The sequence below is a fragment of the Solanum lycopersicum genome, chromosome 1, assembly GCF_036512215.1.
Source record: "Solanum lycopersicum chromosome 1, SLM_r2.1".
Taxonomy (NCBI): domain Eukaryota; kingdom Viridiplantae; phylum Streptophyta; class Magnoliopsida; order Solanales; family Solanaceae; genus Solanum; species Solanum lycopersicum.
Window position 1 is genome coordinate 63,955,615 of NC_090800.1, and position 11,880 is coordinate 63,967,494.

The window sequence follows — 11,880 nt, forward strand, 5'->3', positions numbered from 1 at the left end:
TTGATTGAGCTATAAATCGATTGATGTAGTTTAACCTTTCGAAGAAACTCAACACCTCTTTTATCGTCTTTGGATGTAGCTCTTGAATTGCTTTAATCTTAGAATGGTCGAGCTCAATACCCCTCCTGCTGACTATAAATCCCAACAACTTCCCGGATGGAACTCCAAAAGAGCATTTGGCGGGATTCAACTTCATGTTGTATCGACGCAGAAGATAAAGAATTTCTTTAGATGTGTCAAATGGTCCGAACTTTCGCGGGACTTGATTATGACATCATCCATGTACACTTCAATCTTCTTATGGATCATGTCGTGAAAAATTATCGTCATATCTTTCATGTAGGTGGCACCCACATTCTTGAGGCCAAAAGACATAACCCTGTAATTATATACACCCCACGGTGTAATGAAAATCGTCTTTTCTGCGTCTTCCTCATCCTTCAGAATTTGGTGATAGCCTGTGTAACAGTCTCAAACAGGTGTATCTCATGCCTACCATAGTTGTCAATCAAAATATGAATATTCGACAATGGCAAATTATCCTTCGGGCTAGCTTTGTTGAGATATCTATAGTTAACAAAAATCCTGATTTTCCTGTCTTTCTTGGCAACCGGAACAACATTGGCCAGCCAAGTTGGATATTCTGTCACTTCCACCAATCGGGACTCTATTTTCTTGGTAATGTCTTCCTTAATCTTCAAACTCAGTTCCGTCTTGAATTTTTGAGCTTTTTGCTTCACCGGATTGAACCCCGGTTAATCGGCAGCGTATGAGATACGACGTCGGTACTCAACCCTTGCATGTCACCGACTTCCCAAATGAACGCATACGTATATTCATCAATCAAATGAATTAGGCCTTATTTCTGAGCTTTATTTAGGTGGATACTGATCTTAACCTCTTTAACACATTCTGAATCTCCCAAATTCACCGTTTCCGTTTCCTCTAGATTTGGTTTTTGCTGATTCTCCAACTGCCGAAATTCCTCGGCAACATAATTTGGTTCCTCACTTTCTTCGTCATAATCGTCAACCTTGTCATCACCTGCCTCATTTTGTTCATTTAGCTCGTGACATGAGATGACATTGGCAGGTCTGTAACTTATGTTACTGTAATCATAAACAGACACAATTAGGAAAGTAAGTATAACCAACAACTAAATAAATAAAGTTAAAACAAAGAGGCTTTAATATAAAAACAATACAAACTTTGGCCATGGCATGGTCCATATTGCCTTTTTTGAACATCATAATGAAAATTCAAAAATTTGAGCAGTTAAGAAAATGTAAAAATGGTGGGTCTCGGGCCTCTTCGGACTACCATCAATTTTAATGTGCATGAAATGACGCCTTTCTACCGAAGAGTTTGGGGTATCAGGATCGGCGTGGAGGTCCAGTTCCGCAGCACCTCCCTGGTTCAGCATCGCGAATACAAGCTAGCTCAACCTCCTCCTCAACAACTATATCGATTTCCTCGAAGAGGTCACATATTCCCTCCCTAAGGTCTTCATGTTCGGCACACACCCGGATTTGAAAGGAATTATACAGATGTGGGATCGGTATAGCCAATATTGATCATTTTTATTCTTCATCTTCATGTCATCATCTGTGGGGATCATCTTGTACACGCAGGCATAGGGTCTCTAATGCCAAGTCTTCGCCGGTGGCATTTACCAGCTTCATCGTGTAAAAGTCTATACCTCGAGATATCTCATCAATGATCGACCCAAGCCATATGGATGAATGGACTTTCTAGGAGCAGGTTGTAAGTGGTATCAATATCCAATACTTGAAATTGCATGCCGAATTCTTCGGGGGCCATTTGAATGGTCAAATTCACTAAAGCCAACGTGTCTCTCAAAACCCCATCAAAGGCTCTCACGTTGACCTGGTTTTGCTCTAGTTTTCCAAGGTCAAACTTTATCTGCCTCAACGTCGACAATGGGAAGATATTCAGACCAGATCCATCATCTACTAAGACGTGGTTGACAACTTTTTCTAGGCATATCACAGTGATGTACATTGCCTTGTTATGTGACCTCCCTTCAATAGGCATCTCATCGTACAAAAGCTGATTCGGTGCACTCGAATAACTTGATGAATCATGGTGGCCACATTATCACTGCTTGTATCTGTGGGTACGTACGTGTCATCGAGACCTTTCACTAAGGCCTTACTGTGGAAATGAGAACTCATCAGCAGGGCCCATACTGAGATTTGAGCCGGGGTCTTTTCCAAATGCTTAACTATGGAGTAATCTTTTGGTTGCATTCTCCTTCAGAATTCGTCCGCTTCTCCTACGCTTATTGGCCTCTTAGCCTAATCCTTCTTCTATCCTCAGAGAGCAAGATCGTTAGGAGTGTAACACCTTCCAGACCTCATCATTCCTGGAGCAGCAACAGTTTCAATAACAACCTTAGGCTTGACGAGAGTTTCTGATGCCACCAAGGCAACAACCTTTGAAGGTTTCAAAATAACAAACTCTCTCTTCTCTTTGATGCTTAAAGAAGAGACAACCCTTTCCAAATCATCGTGAATGATGGGAGAAATCATCTTCGTTCCACACCAATCTTCATCTGTCTCGATCATACCGACATTGTTGCCTCCATGATTCGGCAACAGGTTTAAGTTGACATTTGGTGGTTGGAGAGAGACTATCTCCTGATCAATCAGATCCTGAATTTTGTGCTTGAGGTTATTACAATTTTAAGTATCATTACCGACGCTGTTGGAATGATAAGCACATCTCTGATCAGGTTTGTAGAACTTTAATTGATATCCACAGATTTGGGCCCCACAGGGTGGATGTATCCAGTCACATCCAGTCTCTCATAAAGTTTGGTACGTCTTTCAGCGAGTGCAGTAAAGTTCCTTGAAGACCTCTTCTCACATCTGGGTCGGGGAGGGTCATAATTTCCTTTTCGGTTGATAGTTTCTTGTATTTGGACAGGGAGCTTGGTTTATGAGATATGGATTTGCTTGGTAATTTGGCGATGGATCTTGGTATTCAGAGGAGTATTTTTGTACAGTGGAGCTTGGTCTTGATGAACAGGAGGGGGTACTCGAAAGCTCGACTGTATGTTAGTGCCGTTAGGAGCATTACCCTGGCAAGGGGATGGAATTGGATAGGGTGGAGGATGATTTGGGTAAATGGGAGATGGACTTTGGTAATTGAGGGGCGGACTTTGGTATGCAGGACCTTGGACGTTTGGATAAATGGAGGTAGAATTCTCAGTATTGGGATGACTAGATTGTGTGTAACAAGATTGGTAGGGTTTTGGGGAAGGCCGGGAATGACCTTGGGAATATGATGAGCTTCTGGGGGGTTTCCTTCACCCATATGAAATTTCAGCAACTTCTTCTCTTTTCTTTCTCAATAACCCTCAAGATCCAGGTGGTGCGGCTACATAGGCTATCTTCCCTGATTTTAAACCAACTTCGATAGTCTCACTAATCATGACTATCTTGGCAAACTTTGCTCCAACGAGCAATATGATTCTGTTATAATATTCTTGCTCTTGCACACGCACGAACACTTCAAAAATTGGTTTTTCGATCATGGGTGTCCTTACCCCTGCCTCTTATTTTCTCCACCTATAGGCGAACTCCCTATAACTTTCGGTTACATTTTGCTTCATCTTCTCTAAAGAGTATCGATCGGGAATAATTTCTACGTTGTAACAAAATCAATCGATACAATCTTTGGCCAATGCATTCCAGATGGGCCATTGTTTGGTTTCATACGAGGTAAACCATTCTAGAGCTTCTCCACACAGGCTTCGGCTGAAAAGCCGCAACAACAAAGCTTCGTCTCTCCAAACTCCCACGAGCTGGTAACAGTAGGATCTAAAATGAGCCATATGGTTGCCCACTCCTCCGAAGGTGTCAAACTTCAAAATTTTGAACCCATCTAGAAGGTCCAAATTTTGATGGATACACAATTCCTCGTAACTAAGTCCGGCAACGTCAAGGATGCATTGTATCTCCTTCATGGGTTTCTTGATATCCTCTTTTATATCGACCCTTACATTTTCATTTTCCCTCAATTATTTTTCTTGTTCCTCGTAATAGTACAACTCAGAACCGTGCACATCGTTCTCGGCAGGGATGGGAACTTTGAAAGTGGATCTCTTTGGCAAAGGTGGAGCTACAGAGGGACTTTGAGCATTCTGGGCGGTTTGGTAATTTTGTGGGTAGGACTGAGGATTGGTGTTTTGATTTAAATGGTGATGAGGTGTTTGGGGATTGAAAGCATTTTGGTTTTGGTTTTGGTTTTAATTTTGAATTTGTGGCTGTGGAGTGGTTTGATGGTGAGTATTTTGAGGATGGGGTGGCATTTGAGGATTGTTGCTTTGAAGAGGATATGGTGTTTGGTAGGATGCAGAAGCATATTGCGGATTTTGGGTAGTCAGATCTATGACCGATGGATTTTGAATAGTTGTAGATGGCTGTATTTGAGTTAGATCCATATTTGAGGAAGTGAAGTAGATTGGAGGCTTCCAATCGGCGGCGTTAGTAGCAAATCCTGGTGGAAGGAGATCCTGTCTCCGTTGCATTTCTACCCTCATCTCTGCAATGTAGTGCATCAGCTGCATAATCAATTCATTCTGTTCTACTACGGTGGGTTGAGCCACCACAACATCAGTATGACTCATTTTTTCATTATTATCCCCCATAACTGCCTTTCCTCTGTCTGAGCTTTGTTTAGGAAAGGAATATGCAGGACCTTTTGATCTGGTGAAATAAGGATGATCTACTAGCTTTTTATCGACACAGATCAGTTTCAAAGTACCTGAGAAGGAAAACAACTCAAAGGCGGATTTGCCAGTGCATATTCAACCAAATGCATGATATCACATAGAGAGAAAATAAGCACACAACAGTTGCTTTGTTTGAGAATATCTTTAACCCACAAATGAGGACGGAAACACTTTTTTTAACAAACAGGAATTTGTTTGTTTTAGTTTTGACGCTTGTCACAGGAAGGATAAATCATTTTGAGCTACGATCTTCTTGCAGCTGCTCTATGACATTTGTTGATCCGGTCTTCGTATCTTCTAGTAACATGGAGGGGAAATGAAAATTTTATAAGATAGGGGTCGGGTCTAGGAAGGTTGCCTACGTATCTCACAATTTGAATTGAGGCCCAACGTAATTCTAGTACAAGATAAAACATTTTCATTCATTCGTTCATTACAATAACAAGGAAATTGAAAGGCAACATCAGAGCTTTTATAAGATGAAATGCTATGACCCGTTAGTCATTTCTCGTCTTGTTGCAGCATTATTTTCTTCCTTTCAAACGACCTAGGAATGAAGGCTTCTAGACGATTTACTCGCCGTCATCCTCCTTAGTAACTTTAGGGTGAGCATTATCGGGACCACTATTGGCTGCTCCTTGCTCATATGCGGGGTATTTTCCATACATCAGGTTGCTATGGACTGTTAGTTCCTTGTCAAGTAACACACTTTTAGTTATCAGAGCGGCGGTCTCCGAATCTATCCTCGCCTCTCTCGCTTCTATTTCTTGCACTTTAAACCAAAGCGTGTCTAACTTCTTTCTCAAGCCCTCAATCTCCATGTAAACATCTTTCTTTCTTTTCATCTGTGATGTCAGATCCTTATCCAACGTCACAGCTGCAACTTTATAAATTGCGGTGACCATATCTACTCTGATCCCTTCTTCCTTGGCTTCTCAAATTTCCCGAGTGATCCATTCGATCTTTCTCCATAGTTCTTTTATAGAGAGTTCCATCTGGACGTTCTTGCCCTTGTCCATAGCAATAATTTGCCTTTCCTGAGATGGTAGAACATTGTTTTAGGATTTGTGTTATAGGAGGAGGTCTTTTCAGTGAGAAACTTAAGACTTGAAAACTTTGGTCGGACATTTTGTAATAGTGGCTTCTATATATTCTTTTGACATTTCTGGGTAGGAGTGAGTTTACGACATCCTCACAACATTAGACGTAAGCAGTTAAACACACATATATCGTGTCCTAATCATGCATGCGACCCTTTTAAAACAAGGGTACGCCTATCGATATGGAGGATGTATTGCGTCATTTAAACAAATAGTTGTATCCCCAAAATAAACTTCACTAAATATCATAGCATTCATTACATAATTTTAAATCAAACGGGGTACATTTAAGGAGGGGGATGTGATGCAAAATACAAATAGAAACAATTTCACACAGGGGAGTTAAAAGGTTGATGGCTCGGCTCCTCTTCTGGCCTTCTCTACTTCTTCGTGGATGATGCACTTGTTGGTGAACACGTACGGGTCAGCGAACACAGATTTGGAAGATGTTGGCACGACTCGTAAATTGTTCATTTGATCGTCCAGGTTTGTGTACAAATGCATCAGACAAGCTCTGGTGTCGTCTAGCTCTTGTGACATCACAACTAAAACCCTCTCTCTTTCTAACTCTCGAAATTTGTCATCTCGCTCCTTTTGTTGAAATTCTTGCTCTCTTCTGAAATTCTTGCTCCCTTCAGTCCTATTCCTGCTGAATGTGTTATGCATGGATCTGAAGCCTTGTCTGTGCGTCTTCAATTTCTCGACCTGTGCTTGGTATCGGATTCACTACACCATGCAGATCATTCTACAACCATGTCTTGTATTCGTCGACATACCAAACTTTATATTTATTCTTGGCCATATCACACTTCATGTTGACACGTCTTGACCATTCCTGGAGGATGATCTTAGCGAAAGGTATTTTGCCGTTCTTGTCGTAATCGAGAACAAACGAGCTAGCATCCCCTTTGACGGGTATGACTTGTGTTCTACAATATTGTCGCATCACTCTTGTCGGGTTGTAGGGCTGCAATCCTCTAATGCCATGAAGGACTAAAAATGGAAGCTTGGACACTTGTGCCGCTATCCTCCAGGACTTGAAGTTCGGTAACATCCATTGTATATCTCCTTCTTTCAAATCATAAAATACCCTCTCCCACGCATCCCTAGTTGTATGAATTTGAAATCTGTGGACACTTAAATAGAATTCAAAATTATCAAGAGGACTCATCTGGCTCGGTTTGGCCAACTCCTGTGGTCGGGCTTCATCCTTCTTACAGAGATGTATAATCAACCACCATTGAAGTAGAATATTGAAACCATTGAAAAACGGGAACTCATTTTTACACAGACTTAAAGATCGATAAATGTCGGCCAAAATAATTAGGGCGAAGCTACAGTACTTCTTTTGTTTTTGTTTTCTACCAATTCCTCTAAACATGTTGTCCACTACCATCACGACCCGGGTGTCAATTTCCTATCCTTCATACTTAGGGAACATCATAGTTCCTTACGGGCACACAGAGAAAGCGATAGTCTGAGTTTGCCTCCACATGCTGTGATCGTAGAATTCATTCGAAAACAGTATGAACTAGTTATCATGCCGTCATCTCTCCAAAAATCTCATTAGGGATATATCGTGGGCATCCAAAAAGTTCGCGTTTACCAGTAACAATATATTATTCAATTCTTTTCTAGTTGGCCTGTGTTGAAGAAGTATGTGATGATTTGGAAATTTTTTCCTTTTGCCACATGTCACGATAGAGTCTAGCCAATCCTATATTTCCTCTAGCGTGGCCATTATTTTGATATCTCCAAATTAAAAAACCATTTTCTTATTGTCCCTGAATCAAGTGATAACTTTGATAAACGTGGTCCAAACCTTAAAGTCTATTATCGAAGGTAAGTGACCCAAGTGAATCGAGATTTCTCTCTTTTGACAATCTTTGAGGTGATCCCACCTTACGCAAAGAATGTCGGGTGTCTTGGTGACCATGTTGAAATGGAGGAATTGACTCGACATCTACAAAACATACAACAAGTTAATTGTCATTACCCACGACACAACAAACATTTAAACACACAATACATCCTTCTGATTTATCACACAAATATGATCGTCCTATCGAGTCGTGGGCTCTTTGGACTCTAGGCAGTCTTTCTAATGGGCCCAACACTCCTTGGGTGTTGGGTCGTCTTAGGACAATGCGCTATGTTTGGGATTGAGTTTCGCTCTATCTTAGTTTAACTAAGAGTGGGTTGTATTTAATGTGGAAAGGTAACCCAAACGGACTAGTTGGGATGAGACAGTTAACAATCGTTGACTATCAAGTAACCAACTACACTCGTCAGGGTGCCCCGAGAAAACTTTTGGTTGATGAAGGACTGCGAACCCTCATAATCGTCCGTTAGTGGGAATAAAAATAATTCTCGTTTGACGGAAGATGTCATGCCATGAATGAAACTCTTTAATAAAGTAATAAACAGATAAACAAACATACACATATCCAGATAATCTTAGGTTTAAGGTTAGAATCCTCTCCAAATTCCCCAGAAGAATTCGCCATTTCTGTTTTATCGAAAAGAAGAAACACATTTATTTTTGAGGGTTTTTTCGACTTTTAGAGTAGCCACTTAATTTTTGAGGAAAATTAAGAAAACTTAATTTTTCAAAAGATTAAACAGAGAGAACTCGATTGAAAACCTTTTAGGGAGTTCGGGGATTCATATTAATGTCTTAAGAAGGTTTTAAAGCACCTAAGACATTCCGTTAACGTACAATTTTCCAGCAACTAACGTAGTTGGCAAAAAAATTATATTTGGCTTGAAAAATATTTGGAATAGTAAAGAGTTAAATTACTAACTTAATATCTAAGTGAATTATTTGCAAAATTTATTGGATTAAGCCGATAAAGCATTTAAGGCGTCTGAAGGGAATTTGGAGTTTTCGATACATAAAGTAATGATGAATAAAATAGATAAGTATAAAAGCACCTAAACGGATAGAGAGGGAAAGTGATTTGGATCCAAATTTTGATTCTGTCTACCTTCACCGAAATGTAGACCCACCTGTTTTGGGGTTTTAACCCGTTTGACTTTCTTTCGTACCTATCCTACACTAATAAAATATTAAATAAATACAGAAAAATGAAAAAAAAAATGCAAAGGGCTTATGCCCAAATACAACGCGATAAGGAAAAGAAATTAAATAAATTAGGCCTCTTTTTGCCAAACTTCTTTAAATCTCCCGACTTCTTGACATGCTTTGGATTCTTCAACTCTGGAAATCTGTTCATCGGTTTTTATAAGTTGAATCGATGTAGGAATTAGAGCCTTTATGGATCTCCGAGATGCGAAGGGAAGGTTAGAGTTCATAGTGAACTCGGATAAATTTCACATGCAAAAAATAAAATAAAAATTATAAGAACCTAGTTAAGTCGCTGAAAATACTATATTTGATGATGAAACAAACTCGTATCTTCACACAAAAATTTAGCAAACTCAAATGGCAATAAACTACGAGGAGACAACAATAAGAAAAATCTATTATTCCGCCCGAGGGAAAATAACAAAAATACATTGACAAATAAGCGATTATTTATAGTTCCCATCGTCATACAGTGATCACTTATCCCTAATTGAGATAGGCATTGATTGAATTTAAGATAGACAGGGAGGAATAAATTAATATCGGACCAAAACCTAAACTCATATAACAAGCTACCAGACTATTATGTTTAACCTTACAATCGAAACAAGATATATGATAAAAAAAATTATGTACATTATGTTTAATGTCAGTATGCTCATACTCCAGACAATCTTAATGATGAAATTTTAAATTAGTATGACTAAGACACGAGGCAAAAAAAATTCTAAACAACTTTTAACATACAATTCTAGAAACCTTTGAGAATTGGAAGGTAAAACATGGAAATAGTCATGTTTATATTTAATCCATAGGCCAATTTAATCAGCATTTTCGACTAATAATCAAATGATATAAAGTCCCAACTCGATCCAAACGAGTTAACAAGCATTAAGATAATCGAAACGCTCATGAAATAGGCAAAATATATCGACTAGAATAAAACACGACTACGTCGGCATGAAGAGCTAAGAAAACAGAGTATGGCTTAGAGTAACTCATTGTATTGAAAGAAAAATCATGTTACTGACGACCAATAATATATCTCACGTACTACTCCTTCATAATAAATATCACAATCCGACACTAACGAATTTAGTACTTACAGAGCATTTAAACGAGGACGATTTAAGAACAAACCCATACTTAGGTCAAAATCACCCCCATATGAGCAACACTATAGACACATCGAGGAGCAGACAGGAATTAAATTTATTAGGGAATTAAACTTTATACTAGAAAGTGAATACTGTATTATCAAGAAGGTCCAATTCTTTGTCATTCTTGAGAAATCGACCTACGAGTCCAACTTAACAAAGAAGCTAAGCACTTAATAATTTAGAAAAAAAAAACTATTTCAGTGAACAACAAGACCTGAGATTTGATGCCTTGCATAAACGATCTAGAACTTGTAACTCTAAGAAAGACAAAACGGTTCGCGACTCATGCATTTTAGAATCAAATAAATATATATATTGGTAAGAAATATTGATAAATAGTGATCCAAATTGGAGCAAAAAAGACTCGCTACATTGCTAGACTTGAATGATTCATTTATTTTTATTATTTTTTCCCTTTTTATTTTCAAAAAAAGAATCACTCAACTTTTATTCACTTCCATTTGTGAGAATTTTTAAATGCGGAGGTTTGCAATGGAAAAACTACGATAATAGTAGCGGTAAAAAACAGGAATACTAACAGGAAATACGGCAAAACCATAGACAAAATCTCCATAGAATATTGAAAGCATAAATAAATTCAAATGAGACCAAATGAACAAGATGGAAAAATCATTCGTGTCACACGATAGTCACAATAATGCTGAACTGAACCAATTAGGGGCAGAGTTAGTGATGTAAAACCAAATCTAAACTCAAGAATGATGGGATAAATCTTTTCAAACCTGTCCAACTGATAAAAGAAGCACTAAAATCATTTTTGACACAAAGGAGAAGATAACATCATGTCAATATAGTCAAGTAAACAGCAAAGAAGAAACGCCACGAACTGAAAATTAAAATAAAAGAGGGATCGAACTGAGTCATCGAACTATCCTGAAAGAGAACCGCGTGTTTCTCATTCCATAGAAACAAAATAAAGGTAATAATTTAGATGGAACACACTCAGGCAAATTTATTAGGTAATCACAAGGAAATACATGGTCAACCGACAAAAATAAACTCAAAATTAATAGAAGGTTACCTCTAGAGGGGCAGCGAAACAAAAATGACGAGCTAGAACAGACTTCCACACAAGAAACTGAACACGAGTGAAATAATGGAAGTCTGGATAGCAATTTGTTTTTTCTTGTTATGTAAAGAACAACTAAAGATCAAAACAACTTTCTTCCTGTATTTTCATCACTTCTTCTCTAAGTTCTAGACTAGAATAAAAGTCTTTCCTAATTTCCAACTAAAACAAAACCAAGACCCTCTAAAAAGTTTCTCAGGCTTCTCCCAAAAAAAATCTCTTGCTTGAAAGAAAAAGAGACTATATAAAGGCCAAGAATTAGGGTTTTTTCCCAATGGGAGGGAAAGACGAGGAAATTCCAAAACTTTCGCCCATTTGGAATTCAAATTCCAAACCTTATAAAAAAACATTGAATATTCCCTCGATTCTAGGCGATTCAAACGGATTTGAGGGGAGGAAGAGGGTCGAGATCGACTTTTCATCCTGGGCAAGCGACGTGGCTTGATCGTACAACACCAAGAACGATTCCGCGTGTATTGTGTGCTGCAGAGGTCGTATGGATAGAGCAAAATTGCAGGTATCCGTTGCTGCCTTCTTTCCACACGCGATTTGGAAGAGGGAAAAGGTCAAACGCGTTAAATTGGACTTCATACTTATTGAAGTTGCAGAAACTCCTGGGTTTCAATTTGCTAGGGAAGAAGAACTTGGGCGGTGGGGTCGGTCGGGAGAAAAGGGCTGATTTG

The 11,880-nt window shown here is 38.9% G+C and overlaps 1 protein-coding gene across 1 annotated transcript; it reads right to left on the reverse strand.

Moving 5' to 3' along the window:
- Positions 1 to 440: 440 nt before the first annotated feature.
- LOC138344464 (uncharacterized) lies at positions 441 to 2,055 on the reverse strand. Its single transcript, XM_069294714.1, has 3 exons — positions 1,789 to 2,055; positions 899 to 1,156; positions 441 to 734 (listed from the first exon to the last, which is right to left on the reverse strand). Exons 1-3 carry the CDS (start codon positions 2,053 to 2,055, stop codon positions 441 to 443), a joined length of 819 nt encoding a protein of 272 aa, XP_069150815.1.
- Positions 2,056 to 11,880: the final 9,825 nt, after the last annotated feature.

Coding starts and splice junctions, on each gene's coding strand:
- LOC138344464 (XM_069294714.1), bottom strand. CDS start 2,055: ATGCCTATTGAAGGGAGGTCACATAACAAGGCAATGTACATCACTGTG. Junction 1,157..1,788: donor AATTCGGCATGCAATTTCAA/GTATTGGATATT, acceptor TTATTTATTTAG/TTGTTGGTTATACTTACTTT. Junction 735..898: donor ATTCAGAATGTGTTAAAGAG/GTTAAGATCAGT, acceptor AATCCGGTGAAG/CAAAAAGCTCAAAAATTCAA.